General features: G+C 40.7%; 1 protein-coding gene across 3 annotated transcripts in view; it reads right to left on the bottom strand.

Moving 5' to 3' along the window:
* The window catches only part of sptbn2 (spectrin, beta, non-erythrocytic 2), a 97,427-nt gene that overhangs the window by 46,645 nt on the left and 32,882 nt on the right, over window positions 1–17,900 (bottom strand). The window contains exons 3-4 of one of the 3 annotated variants that reach the window (XM_012962405.3): window positions 10,090–10,099; window positions 9,529–9,626 (exon numbers count right to left, since the gene is read on the bottom strand). The exons of 1 other annotated variant lie outside the window; for it this stretch is intronic. In XM_012962405.3, coding sequence (XP_012817859.1) covers window positions 9,529–9,626; window positions 10,090–10,099 — 108 coding nt within the window. Of the gene's footprint in view, window positions 1–9,528; window positions 10,609–17,900 lie in introns of those variants that run through there. One more of the 3 variants, XM_002940505.5, reaches the window with a different exon arrangement.

Genomic DNA, 17,900 nt, shown 5'->3' with positions numbered 1-17,900 from the left:
AGCCATCTGGCTGGACTAGGACTAATTTACCCTAGCAATCAGGCAGTGGTTTGACTGAAACTGGGATATGAATAGGAGAAGCATGAATAGAATGATAACTAACAAAAAGTAACAAAATTGTAACCTGGATAGAAGACAAAGGGAAGTAATTAAAAAAACTATAAAAAAAAAAAAAAAAAATTAAGACCAGCTGAAAAGCTGCTAATAACAGGACATTCTGTAACATACTAATGGAGGCAGATCTGGGCCAATGCAGTTAAAATTAGTTGAGTTGAGAGCACTGATCCCCAACCAGTGGCTCGTGAGCAACATGTTGCTCACCAACCCGTTTGATGTTGCTCCTAGTGGCCTCAAAGTGGTGCTTATTTTTGAATTTCTAACTTGAAGGCAAGTTTTGGAGACATAAAGACCATGTGTACTGCCAAACAGCCTTCTGTAGGCTACCAGTCCACATGGGGCTACCAAAAAAAACAATCACAGCCCTCACTGGTCACCCCTAGGAACTTATTTATTTTTAAAGGTTGCTCACGGGTAAAAAAAGGATAGGGACCCCTGAACTAGAGGGGCACAAGAAAAAAGCCAGACCTAGGCACAGGATTGGGGTGGGAGTTGAATAGCAGGTAATTACAAATTTACTGGCAGCTTTAGCTGGTATTTTATTGGCTAGCTGGTGATATACTGGCTGGGTAACATCCCTAGCAGCAAGGCCTGTCAGGTTATTTTGCTACGCGCACATCAAAATCAATATCTGCAGCTAATGCACAATAACAGTATCCCTTTTGCTGGTACGGATATGGGATCTGGAAAACCAATACCCAGAATTCCCCCCCCCCCCAAAAAAAAGAAATTCAATTTTCCCTTCTCATTTAAGCTGGCCATACACGTGGCGATCCGACGATGTTTCGTACGACCATCGGTCGCACGAAACATCGTCAGATCCGCCACACACCATTCAGGGCTGAATCGGCAGGTAAGGAGGTAGAAACAATAGGATTTCTACCTCCTTCTGCCGATTCAGCTCTGAAGGGAGAATTTTGGTCAGGCGCCTTCTATGGCGCCCGATCAAAATTTTCTAACCTGGCCGATCGACGAGCCAACCGATTTCAGCAGCTTCCTGCGACATCGGTCGGCTCGCTGACATACCATACACGCAGCGATTATTGTACGAAACGAGGTTTCGTACGATAATATCGGTGCGTGTATGGCCACCTTTACTTTCTATCCTTAATGATCCCTTGTAGTGGATGGTAATTAAGCACACATCCGTGCTAATGGCAAACAATCCATTTGGTTTTTTAAAGGTTTAAATATTAGACATGGTAATCTATATTATGGAAATGCACCATTAACCAGAAAACCTCAAGCATTCCAGTTAAGATCCCATACCTGTATGACATTTATTTAAATTGATTTTTGTAGAAATTCCTTTGAAAAATATAGACTGTGGCCACATCCAACCAAGTCAATAATATGTCCATCCTGTTCTAAAGCAAACACTAAACAGGTAGCCCTTAGGTTATCACACTGCTGATGTGACAACACTGGCATTTTACTTATAAAAGCCCAGCTATGTGACTTGTAGAGCAAGCTTTAGAGTGCCCGAGAGTCCCACTTATTTTTAGAATGAAATTTCCCCAATTCCAATTACTTCCCAAGATACCCCAAAAGACAAGTGTGAGGTTCCAGAGCAGCCAACTATATAATCAAGCTGCAAGTCAGTAATATCCAGGGAAAAAAACTCAGACTGGAGCTAGCTTTGCATGACTATAACCTATCCAATAACCTAAAGCCATATTCTAATTATATGAGATGGGTTATTCTATACAGGAAATAAGTGTCAGATGAGACACTTTAAGTGAATTTCAAAAGTCATCAGATTTTTGGCTAAAATATTTAAATCTATAAAGGCAAAAGTTCCATATATTTTCAAATATAACATGTTAACAGCCTGCTTTATAAAATGTTTGCACAAGAATTCAAAGTCTTTTATTAACAGGTGTGTCCGGTTCCAGACATTTGATTTCACCTTAATGAAGGTGTGTCAGTTGTAAAGTTGTATAAACAAACAAAAGCCACTGCTGATTACCAGCCTACGAAATGAAGAAATGTTTATTTGTAGCTAGAAAACACTATTTAATAATTTAGACTTTTTTTGCTAGGACAGAAGACTATAATTCCTGGTACTCAACCATGTTTTTGGTAAAAAAAAATACAAAAAAGTAATGCGCAGGGCTCCAAGAATGGAACAGTCACGAGTGCCTTGCTCTGCAGCAGTAAATGAGCCCTGCTGTCTCACATGACACATGGCAGGGTCAATTATCATTTATGTAAATGGTCCATTTACATTAAATGCAATACAGGCTAATGGTGCCAGCAACTGATTTCACTAGGAAAGCAAGCAAGGTTAAACCAAATTATTTAAAGGGCACCTATCACCCTGAATTTGCTTCCTCCACCAGAGGTGCAGGTTAATAGTTTTTTTTTATAAAGAAAGAAGAGAAAAAAAACAAAAAAAAAAAAAAGTTCCTGCCGAAGATAGGCTGCCTGCAGATGGAGGGAGCTCCCGGTGGGGGCAGCCATGTTTTTTAGCATGCATGCGCTTAATGAATGAGACTCCCTGCTCGCTTATTATGCACATGCGTGTGATCTAGAAGCATTGATGCAACTCTTCTATGCTACACGCATGCACAATATAAGCAAGATGTGGCACTTGTTTGTTATGCGCATGTGAGTACCACAACATGGTTGCCCGAACCAGGAGACAACCCCCCCCCCCCCTCGGTGCAGGCAGCCTAACACTGTAGGATGCTATTTCTTTTTTTTTCCCCCCCAACCAGACTGCAAGTTCTATTAGCCCACACCTCTGATGGGGAAAGCAATTTTAGAGTGAAAGGGCTCTGGTACACGGGGAGATTAGTCGCCCGCGGCAAAACTCCCTGCTCGCGGGCGACTAATCTCCCCGAGTTGCCTTCCCTCTGCTATCCCACCGGCGAACATGTAAGTCGCCGGCGGGATGGCAGACGCGGCGAGGCGATTTCGGGAAATCGCCGAAAAAGCCTCGCGAGTCTTTTTCGGCGATTTGCGCGAAATCGCGCCGCCGCGTCTGCCATCCCGCCGGCGACTTACATGTTCGCCGGTGGGATGGCAGAGGGAAGGCAACTCGGGGAGATTAGTCGCCCGCGAGCAGGGAGTTTTGCCGCGGGCGACTAATCTCCCCGTGTACCAGAGCCCAAAGATGTCGTTTTATCACCCGTGGTAAACCTGTGCTATCGCAGACAACAAATCCCCTGAAAATGCCTTGCATTGCATAACATTAGGCTAATGCCACACATTGCGTATTTTTGGCATGCCGAAAAACACATGCCCAGAATACGCCCCTACACTTGAAAATCCTCTTACCTGTGCCTGCACCCAAAAGCATTAAATAGGCTCGGGTGCAGGCACATGTAGTTGATATCCGCCAAAAACCGCAAGAGTTTTGCGGATATCGGCTACATGTGCCTGCACCCAAGCTGTTCAATTCTTTCGGGTGCAGGCACAGGTAAGAGGATTTTCAAGTGTAGGAGTGTATTCTTGGAAAGCATTTTTCGGCTTGCCGAGAATACGCTGTGGCATTAGTTTTAGGATCGGCAAGTAAAACATATTACTCTTGGCGATCCAGCTTAATCACAGGGAATTGACTTCTTTTGCATTTTGCTGCGATTAAGCGGTGTTGCTTACGTCAAACCTGCTGTTGTGCAATAGTAAGGCATATTCAAGAAATCCGTAACCTGCTGCAGCACAGATTTACTGCAGGTGACAATTCTTACCGCATACCATTGCCCTAAAGAGTAGCATACACCTAGACACTCCTCTTTTCAGCATAAGCAAAATAATTAGAACTTAAGCTAATTAAAAATCCTATCTATTATTTTAATAAAACATTCATATATCTTGGCTATTGATTTATTATAAAGCAGTAGCAGAGCATTATTTTGCTTTTTACTTTTAATGAGCTGACTTAGTTTAACTAGAGATACTGTATAAACCTCCCTCTTCACCCATTGTTGTAATTGTTTTAGCTTCCATTTAAATAGAAGTCCATTATGCATGGGAATATCTGTATACATTATCTACCTGACAAGAACTAAACATGGAGTTGCTTCACTTTAAATGTTTCCCCTTTTTAGCACAAGAAATTAAAAAAAAAAAAACAATAGGCATGATAAGCCCTATTCACTGAACTCATGTTTGCTGAACTAGGAGGTATACTGCTTGTTGCCTTTTTTTTTTTTTTTTTTTTTTTAATGGATTTTTCTGTCTGAAGACAAACACGGGAACATGTGCCTTACTGGTCTGCATATGACTGCCTCTAATCAAAAGAGCCCTTAGATAAAAGAGCAAGGCATGTACAATATATATTGCAAATGGACACCAAGATTTCAAAACTACCCAACAGATTTAAATATGTTTTGGCAAATAAAAGTATACAAGGTTATTTTTGCATCTTGTGGATCAACTATGTAACAACAGCTATACATATTTTGATACTCTGTATAAACAATTAGACAGCAGGGGAAATGACTCACATGAGTAAAGCTTTAATCTTGCTGCAGCCTTCAGGTGTAATGGCACAAAGCATTTTGTGGCCCACCTGTTGACTAGAAAACACACAGGCAGCAAAAGACTCCATGTGCCATTATTCTAAATGAGAGGCAGATAGAGGAATAATGCTGCAGGGTTCTAAAGAACCAGGGAATTCTGCCATTAGAGGGTGTAATTCCTCCTGTAGGGATCGATGGATCAAAGCACAGGTGCTTCTGTGTAGGCAGGCATCATTTGCTGGTTGCAACATGCTCAGCTCATGTTTTCAGAATCTTATAAAACTTAAAAACATGGATTTTACACAATTATCAAGCATATTCCTTGGAGGAGCAAACTAAATGAGGAGACTAGGGCAAAAGTAGAAGAGGTGAACTTTGCTGCCCAATTTGACCCCTCCTGCTGCAGCTTGTAAAACAACTTACATTAACACTGATGGTCATGCTGTAACTGGTTTGGCAGAAAAGTCCTTGGGCTGTTAGCAAGCACAGTGGAAAGTGGAAAATTCTTCCATTTACCAAAGGCGTTCTGGTGAATAGCATCAAAGATTCAAAGTTAATGTATACATAATTCTTATCATGCACATGTATCGTGACACATTCCAACTCTTTAACAAATTTTACGACAAAATAGTTTCCTTCTTATACAACATTAGTAATGAAAACAAGCATATAGGATTCCAGTTAGTTAATAATAAACCATTATGCATGTGACTATTACCAGTACAGGTTATTATCAGTCCATATAGTTGCATATACAAGCTGGTGTAACAATTTCACTTAATAGTACAGGTATCTGACCCCTTATCCGGAAAACCCATTATCCAGAAAGTTTTGAATTACGGAAAGGCCATCTCCTATAGAATCCATTTTAATCAAATAATTCACATTTTTAAAAATGATTTCCTTTTTCTCTGTAATTATAAAACAGTACTTGTACTTGATCCCAACTAAGATATAATTAATCCTTATTGGAGGCAAAACAATCCTATTGGGTTTAATTACTGTTTAAATAATGTTTTTAGCAGACTTTGGGTAGGCGATCCTAATTACAGAAAGATCCCTTACCCGGAAAACCCCAAAAATTGCAGCAAAAATTGCCATAAATGCATTTACACATACTTATAGTCAGACCATACATATCAAGATTTCAAACCAGTTTTACAACCTAAGCGGAGTGCAAAATTGAGTTGATCTTACCATTTAGCTTACAGGCCAGCACAGCTTATTGTGATGGGTTTTGAGAGACCCATTGAGAGAGGATGGAACCAAAAATGAAGACAACGAGGGGCATGCAAACTGCCTACTTGTTCAAGAGTAGTAAAGATAACAGCCAACATTGGTCAGTGCACAACCAACTTTATTTGGACTTTTTTTAGTAAAATCATAAATATGCATTAATATGGCATAAGGTTCTTCTAACTGATTAAAAGGAAGATCTGTTATTTGTAGGTGAAGTGTGTTCAAAACAGTCAAAACTTACTGAAAACAGGGGGACAAAACTAGTTTTGAACTTTTTTTTAATGGAGTAACTACAGGCAAAGGATTCACCAAATAGCACACCTTTCAGTTCAACCAGTTACAACAGGGTTGGGGTTTTCAGAGGAATTCTTTTGGCCCCCAGCATGCCCAAGGGCCTCTGTATGACATATGAATATATTTCAGCCTACAAACCTGTATCAAACAATGGCCAAATATGCAGAGGATTTTGGACAGTACTGAAATAAAAAGAGTCCCATAACAAGGTTTCATCAAAGGTATAATGCAACTACTTTAATAACAAGGGGAGATATGGAATTATATTATATAATCTTACAGTACAGCTCAGACAGTTGCCAGTATGTAAATATACTCTTACAGTACAGGACACACCAGAGTAAATAAACATCCAGTAAATGATTTTTAAAATACATTATTCTGTATAGAATTTTCTGTCTGGCAGTTTATAATAAAATAAATCCTTTTCCATCCACCCAAATACAAACAAAATCTCTCCTACAGTAAAAGAAACAAACAGTAACTACATTTTCCCACTCTCAAAGTTAATCAGAGCAATTTGGCATGCTGTAAACATATTTTAATAATGTACTTAGGCATTGAACTTTATCTTCATTTCAAAAGATATTTGGAGAACACCACAAGCAATTCTGCTCAAGTGGGTCACAAGATATCAGGATTTTCTTATAGAATGCATTTAAAGGGAAACTCAGTTTTAAAACTGCCTTACAGAATTATGCTTAGAACTGGAGACAGAGAAAGATAATATATGTAGAGGGATTATTATTATTCTGCATTTATAAACATATTCCACAGCACTTAACGTATACATTAAATATACACAATAGTTTAGCCATTAAATATACAGATATACATACAAACATAACCAATAACTGATACAAGAGGCAAAGAGGGCCCTGCCCAAAACACCTTACAATCTAAAAAGTTTTAAGTGTTTATTGGGCCTTAAGGTCCCCATACACGGGCCGACTATAGCTGCCGATTCGGCAGCTAATCGGCCCGTGTATGGGCAGAACAGAGCAGCCTGGCCGACCAGCCTGGCCAGATCTCGATCGGGCAGGTTAGAAAATCCAGTCAGATCGGGGGCCGCATCGGCTCGTTGATGCGGTCCCCGAACCAACTGCCCCATAACCACAAATGTAATCCGATTTTTATTTTTAGTTTCTTGCTACCCGATATCGCCCACCCGTAGGTGGGGATATTGGGTGAAGATCCGCTCGCTTGGCGACATCGCCAAGCGAGCGGATCTTATAGTGTATGGGCACCTTTACAGTGGCCAGATACTTTTATCTAAACCTGTCAAGCCCTGCCACTGTTTCTTGTAGTATCATACCATTATTTTAATGACAGGAGATCCTCAGAAGGATTTGGTAAACAGAAGATGGGAAATAGAAGAATCTACACAGTCAGTGATACCCTTAAAGAAGCAATGGAAACCATGATTTAATTATACATTTTATGCATAATATTTCTATTAGCTAATGTGAAGGACACAGGAAGCAATCAGTCATAAAACCCACTGTGGTGCAAGACCGTCTCTGAAGATCTATAATGAAGATGTCATTCTAAATAACAAACCACCCAGTAATTATAGGCCTACACAATTGCTGCTGGAACCCTACTGTCTGAACAGTTATCCACACAAGAAAGCAGGTTACAACTAAAAGTGTGAAAGCTTATTGCATGACAAGGTAGCCCAATGTGCAGCTGTTGTTGAACTACAGCTCTCAATCAGTGGCTCTTGGAGAACTGTAGCTAGTTACAAAAGACCCCCAAAGTTTATCTCAACTAAACATATACACATCTAAACCTTTGGAATGAATTCGGAGAGTTTGTGGCCAATTTTACCTGTGTAACACAACTCAGGGTTCCTAATTCATTAGACAACAGTGGTCTCTCTAAATAAAATTGCCCTGGTCTGAAGGCACGGTTGCGACTTAAACTGCTCTTAATTTTTAGGGACTGTTGCTGACAATTAACTACTTCCCCCAAAACTTTTGTGTCCTAGGAAAAGGGTGTTTGAAAATTCAGTATTAATATAGCAAAAAATCAAAACTCTGTTGAAGAGTCACTATAACCAGTAAAAAGGGTTATTTGCCATATTATGCACAATGGGTGTGGCACACTGCAACCCCTCTAAACAAGTCTGAGGAGCCACACCCACCCAGCTTCAAAGAATCCCCGGAAATTATTTATAAATACTGGCAATTATGCAACAGGTCTAGACACAAAGTGCCAAAGGAATGCCACATTAAAGGGGTTAATCCTTTTAGGACCAGCTCACAGAAATCTCCAAGGTATGGCTTTGCTTTTATGCAGGGATGTCAAACTCACCACCTTTCAGCTTTAGCATATTACAAGCCCCACTGCCCTCAGTCAGCAAAAGTTGTAATTTCAAGTCCTGATCAGATCAGGTTGGTATGTATGACCTGTGCACACACTTTTGGTACAACAAAATAGCATAGCTGATATGATTTAATAAGATGTTGGTATCACAGAGACTACCTCTGTGTAATCAATAAGACAATCTTGTTCCAAGAGATCCAAATGACCCTTTTCATATATAAACCAGAACAGGCCAAGGGACCTATTAATAATCAGTCACCTAACAATCCTCCAAAGGGTACATTTACAGACCTATTGTTCTGCTGTTTGTACTCTAAACAGATGAGAGACGTATAATCATTAGCCATCTATTAATCATAAAATACTCCCCCATTTTCTATTGTTTAAGTATAAGGATTCTAAAATCAACACCCCACGCGCTTGCAGCCCACCACATGGGCGTGTATAGACAAATCATTTGATCAGTCTTGTCTAAACTGGGCATGCTCTGCACTTCACAGGACTTATCCCAGGCATATACTTTCATGTACAACAATAACCTTTGTATATTAGTTGCTTCGCGCCCAAGGTCTTGAAGTGACAATAATGATATGAATCAAGAGTGGCTTACTGGTCCTCACAGCTATAGTTTTAGGGCCCTAAATACTTCCAGAACCCTGTCTAATACACACACACATATAGTGAAATTGCTTACAGGGCCAATAAAACTCCTTGGCCTACTGCAGCTACTGGGTCTTTTCCTCCATAGTTACACCCCTGTCATTCAACCTTAAAAAATGAACACAATGTATCACTCTTGAGAAACAAATAAATACCTTTTAAAACCTTAAAGGAAGTGTATAATCCAGCTGCTTGTGATGGGGGGCTGCTTTATGAACAGTAATAGTGAAGATATAAATAAGTGGTAGTTACAATATATAAAGTAGTTAACAATCGCATTAATCATCCCACCTCCACAACAATTTGAATAGAGAAAATCACATTATGCCATTTTCAAATAAAACCTTCCACCCCCACAAGGAAGCATTAGCAAGTAAAATAAAAGAGCTTTTGTGCATAAATGTGCAGACGCAATGCTTCTCACCTTGCAGCTGCTTGAACCTTCCTTCCAGCACGTTAGCGTATTGCACTGCATTTACAAAAGCCGCAGGGGATAGGAGAGGGGAGCCAGATCGGGGGACAGGGGAGGCAAGCCGGGGACCGGGGGAGGCAGGCCGGGGCACATCCTCGTATGCAGGGGAGTCGAACTGAAACATGGTGCGTCTTCTGCAACTTCAGGCTCCAATGAACTTAAAAAGCAAACACCTCAACTAACCGAATATATTTATATCCAATAAAATACACCGCCACCATATATATGATCAGTTATGCATTAAAAATGTAGTGGTAAATGGAACAGTTTAACCTAAGAACTAAAAAAAAAAAAAAAAAGGATTCAGAATGGGGACTGTGCAGCTCTATGGATGCAGCCACACTGCTAAGAACTTAAATCCTGTAGTTCCACAAAGATAATTGATTGAATCTTCCCTTCAGTTTCTTGGTCTATTTAAGCAGCAAAAACGAAAATTCTTTTGCAGTCGATCCGCCAAACTTAGAGAAACTAAAAATTACGAGTTCCAATAAAGTCTTTTTCTAGGAAGCCCCCAAATCCATTTCTGTGCGCGTCGCACACTCCAGCAAATTCATTCTCGGGCCGGAAAGCTGAGCTGAAAAGGCAGATTTGTTTGCAGCTCAAACGGATTCAAATGTGGTTTGTTTTTAACACGCCCGAAAAAAATGCACCTTTTTTCCAGAGCAGAGGCCTTAAAAAGATCGGATTTCAGGAATTCTTGGGATTCCTGGCACTGGGAAGAGAATCGTGTCCCCGGCTCCAGCTCTTCCTGTACCTTGATCCTGTGAAACGTCCCGGCCAGGTTGCAAGGGAAGGTTGGAGGGAGGAGAGTAGTGTTACAGGGGGCAGGTTCGGGTGGAACCACTTACAAAGGTGTGACGGGGGAAGGTGAAGAAATGGTACAGTCCTTGTCTGGCTTGTAATATTAATGTGCGTTGCAATAAAAGTGAAAGCTGCAGCGTGCTTACTTAGTCTATTCTGCTTGCATAAGGTGTGTTTTATAATTATGTATATAATAAAATGAAATACAAAAGCCAGGACAGGTAAGAAGACCTGCGGGAGGCGCAGGGCCAGATGGGGGGGGGGCGGGGAAAAGCAATGTTTACACGTAAATACGTTTTATGGCGTGCGGGGAAAGGTTTGATGTTCGTGTGTAATAACTGTGTGACTAGGGTTCTGTCTATGTAATGAAGGCCGTTCCAACCCAGCGGGAGGAAGATAAAGGAGTGCAAAGGAGTCGTTTACAGCAGGCAACTGACTGGCATTTTCATTCTCATCCTTGAAGTGAAGTGTGGTAATTACCAGTCAATAAAACATTAAAACAGCATTAAAGACTTACTAAAACCCAGTGCTGTTTCCATTTGTTAACTCTTTTTTTTTATAAAAACTTATTGAAATTTGTGCAGATTAGGGATACACTATCTAGGTTTCATATATTATGTTTGAAAGTGGCTTGGTTTTCCCAATACTCAAGTTTGCTTAATTAAGCAAATGTAATTCTAAGGGCAAGGGCACACACAACGGATCCACCGATATGTGTTTTATATGCTGTAATTCTCCTTCCTGTAGTTCCATTGACAGGTACAATGTTGGCCTGTGTGGAGCTACTCGGAGTGGATATCGGCAAGAAAACGCATGCTTTCAGCTAGTGCCACACAGGCAGATTCTCAGCCTGCAAATAAGCCGCTCTGCTTTAAAAATCTGAAAGTTGTGCCTGCACCTGGAAGCACTGCTTCGGCCTTGGTCCAGGCATGCACAGAATCTGCTCCATGTGGCACTAGCCTTCATGTTTTCGTGCCAATATTCACTTAGGGGTATATTTATCATGCTGTGTACAAAGTGGAGTAAAACATTACCAGTGATATTGCTCATAGCAGCCAATCAGATGCTTTGCATTGATTTTCTAACTGTTGAAATCTAATTGCTGATTGGTTGCCCTGGGTGTTGCTCCACACAGGCCAATGCCATGCCTGTCAATGAAACTACAGGAAGGAGCACATTACAGCAGATCCGCTCCCCTCAGCCTGCGTACGAAATGCATGCAGAGGAAAGGGACGGATCCATTGTGTGTGTGCCCTTGCCCTTATAAACTTTCAATGAATATTTTAAAGTTAATGTAAAGAATCTGATTGTTGTTTGCTTTTCCATGCACTCATTTTTTTTTCCAACTGCTGATACAGTGTTGCAGGAATCAGCTCTTTTCCAGCCATTTCTTTACTCATTTAATCTGTTCATCATGCAAGTGTGCAGTGCATTGTGGGATAGGAATTCTTGACTGGAGATGAGCTAACTACTAAAAAAGTATTTCAGTTGTAGATGTAGTGAGAACCACCAGCAATGCAGGCAATAACGAGGGAATGTCAGGTTGAAGCACTAAGGCTTTTAGGCTGGGGCCACATGGCTCTTCCCAGCCTTATCTAAGGTCACAATATTGTTATTAAAGGAGAAAGAAAGGTAAAAACGAAGTAAGGCTGATGCCACACCAGACTTTGCATTCTCTCGCGTTTTCGTGCGTATATCGGCTACATGTGCCTGCACCCGAGCGTATCTCATTCATTCGGGTGCAGGCACAAGTAGCAGGCGTAGGGCTGAATTTTCGGCAAGCGTTTTTCAGCCCTACGCCTCGTGTGGCATCAGCCTAAGCTTTATCAGAAAGGTCTATGTAAATTCAGCCATAAGCACTCACAGAAACGTTGCACTGACTTCTCTGTCAAAAGATTTCTTGTGTCTGTAATTCATGTGCCAGAGACACGCAGCTCTCTGCTCTCTCCTGCTCCCCCCTCCCTCGAGAATGCTAAGAACTTCCCCCCCTTAGGAATGTGGATCTGAGCCAATCAGCAGGAAGCTTCCTCATAGTCTAACTTAAGCTGGCCATACACGCACCGATAATATCGTACAAAACCTCGTTTCATTCGATATTCGGTGCGTGTATGGCGAGTCGACCGGTATCGCAGGAGGCTGCTGATATCGGTCTACTCGCCGATCGGCCAGGTCAAAAGATTTTGATCGGGCGCCATAGAAGGCACCTGAGCAAAATCTGCTGTCAGGGCTGAATCGGCAGAAGGAGGTAGAAATCCTATTGTTTCTACCTCCTTATCTGCCGTTTCAGCCCTGAAGGTTAGTGGCGGGTCTGACAATCTTTACTGCGACTGATGGTCGCACGAAAGATCGCAGATTGCCACGTGTGTGGCCACCTTAAAGGGACAGTAACACCAAAAAATGAAAGTGTATAAAAGTAATTACTATATAATGTAATGCTGCCCTGTACTGGTACAACTGGTGTGTTTTCCTTAGAAAGACTACTATAGTTTATAGAAATAAAGCTTCTGTGTAGCCCCGGGGGCAGCCATTTACAGGAGAAAAGGCACAGGTTACTTAGCAGATAACAGATAAAACCCCATTATATTCTACAAAGCGTATCTGTTATCTGCTATGTAACCTGTGCCTTTTCTCCTTTTTCCCAGCTTCAATGGCTGCCCCCGTGTTGACATAGCAGCTCATTTATATAAACTATAGTAGCGTTTCTGTTGCAAACTTACCAGTTTTACCAGTGCAGGGCAACTGTACATTATATTTTAATTACTTTAAAACACTTTCATTTTTTGGTGTTACTGTTCCTTTAACTGAGCTTGTTCACTTGGTCTTGGTCTCTTTATTAGCCTTTCCTTCTCCTATAACAAGTATTTATAAAGCACCAACATATTGGCATAATGACATTTTGGGATGTGCTATCACGGCAAAAATAATTTGATTCCATGCAGTAGTACATACACAACATTGTGGTGGCTCTATGCTGTGCTCAGAACCCCTTGCTCAAAGGCAGCCTTCTCTCTTGACCGGAATTTAGAGTTCCTGAGTAATTCTCACCTGTCACTGCTAATGTAGACCATGCATTTCACATTCAAATTGATATTTCCTACCCATAACTATCTGACAGCTCCAGTGACTGCGACAATTGGTGCTGTTTGGTGCATCTGCAAGGAAGATTAGTGAGAGCACTATGTTGATCAGAATATTTAGTGTGACATATGTAGGGTGGGCCAACAGTACATTGAGAGGTAAGCCTCAAATCAATGTATTGATTGCCACAATATTGTGGAAATCACTTTTAAAAATGAACTTAAGAATTATTTCTTAAAACTGAATAATGGATTTAATACCTGTAATAGTGCCAATATATTACACAGTGCGATACAGACAATTCTATCACACACATCAGTTCTTGTATGTATGTATGTTTTATGTACTGTTTATAGCACTTCTTATATACACAGCACTATGCAGCAAACTTATATAATAAACAGAGCTTACAATCGAGCTTCACACCAGCGCAGTCACATCAACTGTCACAGATAGTATTTCATCTGTAGCTAGATAACATTCAAGTGCATTTGTGCACAGCTGGAAGAAAACAAAGCAGCTCTAAAGAAACCCATGTATACCTGAACCTTTCTTTTCTCACCCACTCTGATTGTAAACAAGCTACTATTTGATATTAAAGTGGCAGTTTGTTGGAGATTTTCATGTTCTACAGGCATCCTTTTCTACACAGAGCAATAGTCTTCTCTGAATGCCCGCAATGTCATGTCGAAGAAACCACCCTCCTATACGTGTTATGGGTATGCAGTTTTACCAGTTCAAATCCTATGGCACAAGGTGGTTTTTCCACCAGCAGAGCAAATATAATTTTTTTCTGGATTTTGACCAGAAAACTCTCAGATGTGCATTTCATTCTAAAATTCAATCCACATATCTGCAGTGACAGGTACTGTTACTATGGACTGCTTCACATTGGCAGGTAATAGAAAGTCTGCAATTAGAGGGGCTCATGTAAGATGTCATAGTCCTGTACTTATTTAAAACTGTTCCTGTTTAAGAAGAATGAAATTAGCATGAAACAGGACTGCACAAGTCATCATAGACCTGCATTATGCATTTGCTCAAAAGTTCACTCTAAAAAGGGCAGGCTGGCAGAAATGTACAGAGTAAGTAAACAGTCCCCTTCCCCCGCTCAAACACTGACTGTCCTTACACCTCATCCCAGATCCCAAAGCAAACAGTCCTTTTGTCCTGCAATTGTGCAATTTAACGTGTCTGAAGCAGGCTTTTCAGAAACACAAAGGGTGAGGGGCAGCTATATACCATGGCCATACAAGTCTGATACCTAAGGACAGTGATCCCCAACTAGTAGCTCAGGAGCAACATGTTGCTCACCAACCCCTCAGATGTTGCTCCCGTCAAAGTAGGTGCTTATTTTTGAATTCCTGGCTTGGAGCCAAGTTTTGTTTTTATTCAACCAAAATTTGCCACCAAGTCAGGAATTCAAAAATAACTACCTAGTTTGGGGGCACTGAGAGCAACATCAAAGGGGTTGGTGAGCAACATGTTGCTCATGAGCCACTGGGGATCATTGTTTCAGAGGCATGGTATTCAGGCACTTCATCACCTGTGGAGGAAATTTTCTACTCATTGCAAATTATGAGATGCAGTTGCATAGCTACATAGTTACACTGGGTTAAAAAAGACCAGAGCCCATCAAGTTCAACCCTTCCAAGTAAACCCAGCACACACAAACACAAAATCAATACTAACTGTAGATATTAGTATCACAAAAGCCTTGGATACTATGCTTGTTCAAAAACTCATCCAGGCCCCTCTTAAAGGCATTAACAGAATCTGCCATTACAACATCACTAGGAAGGGCATTTGCCAACCTCACTGCCCTCACCGTTAAAAACCCACTTATGCTGCTTCAAATGAAAGTTCTGTTCCCCCAATCTAAAGGGGTGGCCTCTGGTGCGTTGGTTGTTTTTATGGGAAAAAAGAACACACCCTATCTGCCTATAATTATTTTGTCTGCTGATTGCTTTTTCTATAATTATAGGAGTCATAGGCACATTATTTTACAGAAACTCTATTTGCTTGTTTTGTTTGCATATGGTTAGCTTTCCTATTTTTACCATATAATCAGTCACTAATCATATGATGTCAGGGTAACATGGATAACTGATAAGTACAAAGTTACAGCTTTAGGGCAATAGCACACGAGTAGATTTGTTGCCCTTGTAAAACACATTACATGCAGCAATCCGGCTTTATCGCAGAAAAAATAGAAATACATTATTTTTGCCACAGACAGTCACTGTTGGTGTGGAGCTGTTTGGGTCTCTGTGTAGTTGAAATGCCAGGTCCTATTTTGAGTCCCAGTCTGGACCTGGACAGGATATACTGTATTGTACCTGGTTTCTTAGTTATTAAAACTATAGGTAGAAAGTGAGCTCATGCTGATAAAGGGTGCATATTGCCCATAAATTCACCTTCTAGCTGGGCATTTAACAGCTTTGCTACCCTCAGGGTTTAGAGAGGCGTTTTGTTTTACAATACAAAGTGTTCAAATGCTGTATTAATACAGTATAATTAGGATCCTATTCACATGAGTTTACAATGTAAAGGTTTGGGGAACAAAGAAAACATAAGGTTGTTTTACAGCCCGGTTGTTATTCATAATGGTATGTTTCATTAGTGAAATTAAGGGTGTGCCGGTACTCAGGTAGGTTGGTAATCAGTAAACAATTTGGAATGAAAAAGCATAATCTCAAACAGGACATATCAGGGAATTTTTAAAAAAAAGGCATTATTTGAGAAAAAATTATTTTGCATTTGTGGAACGGGACAAGGTTATAAGAAGAAAAGTGAAGTGATGGTCAGAAACAGGGCTAAGGCAAATATAGGCTGTATCTGGAGATGGGAAAACAGATGTAGAATATGATGCGGCAATGCCTACACCATAATGTAATGTCAGTCATTTGTGTTTATATGAAGTCTGCTTTAAAAATCTGTTGCAAAGGACCCATGCAAGGCAGCCCTGTACTTACTATGTGCCATATGGCAGGCATTAAGAGGACCTGCCAGAGCTCCCTGACTAGCACATCTGAATGATGCAAATGTTAGTGGGTGGGAGAGGGGATGCCTAAATGCCCCCACCAGCCCCTTATAAATCAAACACAGACAGTGGTATTTCCATTGCTACATTTTGTAGTGCAAGGACCTGTGCGTTTGGGTGCCTACCCTTGGGCCAGAGAGCAAAGTGATGAAAACATGGCAGCTTTCTCCTGGTTTTTGCGCTTTGTGATAAATGAGCCCTCACGTTAAGGAATAAATTAAAAGTTCCTTTCAGTAACATTTTTAGTATTTTTTTAAACAATTTTATTGTTGTTAATTGTGCATTTTATTGCCAGACCCCCAATCACCTGGCTAACCAATATATATTGAAATTGCTCATTATTTAGGGCCTTTACACTTCTGTTCCCTCTGTAGACCAAGGTTCTGCCCTCCTTGCAGTTATTTCCCTGGCTGGGGCAAGGGAGATTTGGGAGAACGGCTATTTGCTATTTAAATCTATGACCTTTTATGAGCTAATAGGTAACGTAACCAAGGTGAACTTGAACTGAACAGTTCAGACAACCACTGTAGCCTCAATAAAAAGAATAATTTTACTGGAACAGGATTTTTCATGGGACTGTTTTAGAGTCAAGGATGACTTTGTGTAACTTTGTGTATCTCCCACTGACTAGATGCAACTAGCTGCGTCTTGAGCCTGCTGGCTCCATAAATCATGGGTGCGTATGTCTCACATGCCAGTAATATTTGTTAACATGCTTTTCTAGAATTCCTTTTCTTCTGTTTCTTTTAGGCAACAATGTAATCAGTAGTTACCTTGCACTGTTACTGTATATGGTAATAGCTCTGCAGCTTTCTGCATAAATACATGTAGCAGAAGTACCCTAAACAATGTGGAAGACTGCATTTTAGAGTTACCTATAGCAACTAATAAAAATCGACAAGGTGATTCAGCACATCTAGTTCTGCTTAGTCCTAAACACCAATTTGCTGATCTAGGGAAAAGCAGAACATGAAAACACTGGATCCATTTGGCAAATCCTGGGGATTTGGTCAAATCTAAATTATGTAATAAAAGTAATTTTTTCCTGAATCACAGATTTTATTCTTATCTCCACAGCAGTGGTGCTCAACTTGTCAGTCCTAAACCCAGTATTGGGGTTGTGGATTAATCTTTGCTAATTTTATTTATTCTCAAAGTGGCCATACACTTACCAATTACAATCTTTCCTGTGACCATTGGTTGCAGGAAAGATCGTCTGTTCCCTCCACTCTACCGGATAAGAAAAGTCAGGATCGAGGACCGCATGAACGAGCTGATCATTTGCCAAATTTTTGATGAGATATTGGTCGGGAAGATCTGATGGAGGGCCCCATACACAGGCAGATAAGCTGTTGAGTTGGTCTTAAGGACCCGAATTACCACCTGAAATCGGACCGTGTAT

Source organism: Xenopus tropicalis, chromosome 4 (assembly GCF_000004195.4).
Source record: "Xenopus tropicalis strain Nigerian chromosome 4, UCB_Xtro_10.0, whole genome shotgun sequence".
NCBI lineage: Eukaryota > Metazoa > Chordata > Amphibia > Anura > Pipidae > Xenopus > Xenopus tropicalis.
Note: the sequence above shows the minus strand (reverse complement) of the source record. Positions and strands in the feature narration are given on the sequence as shown.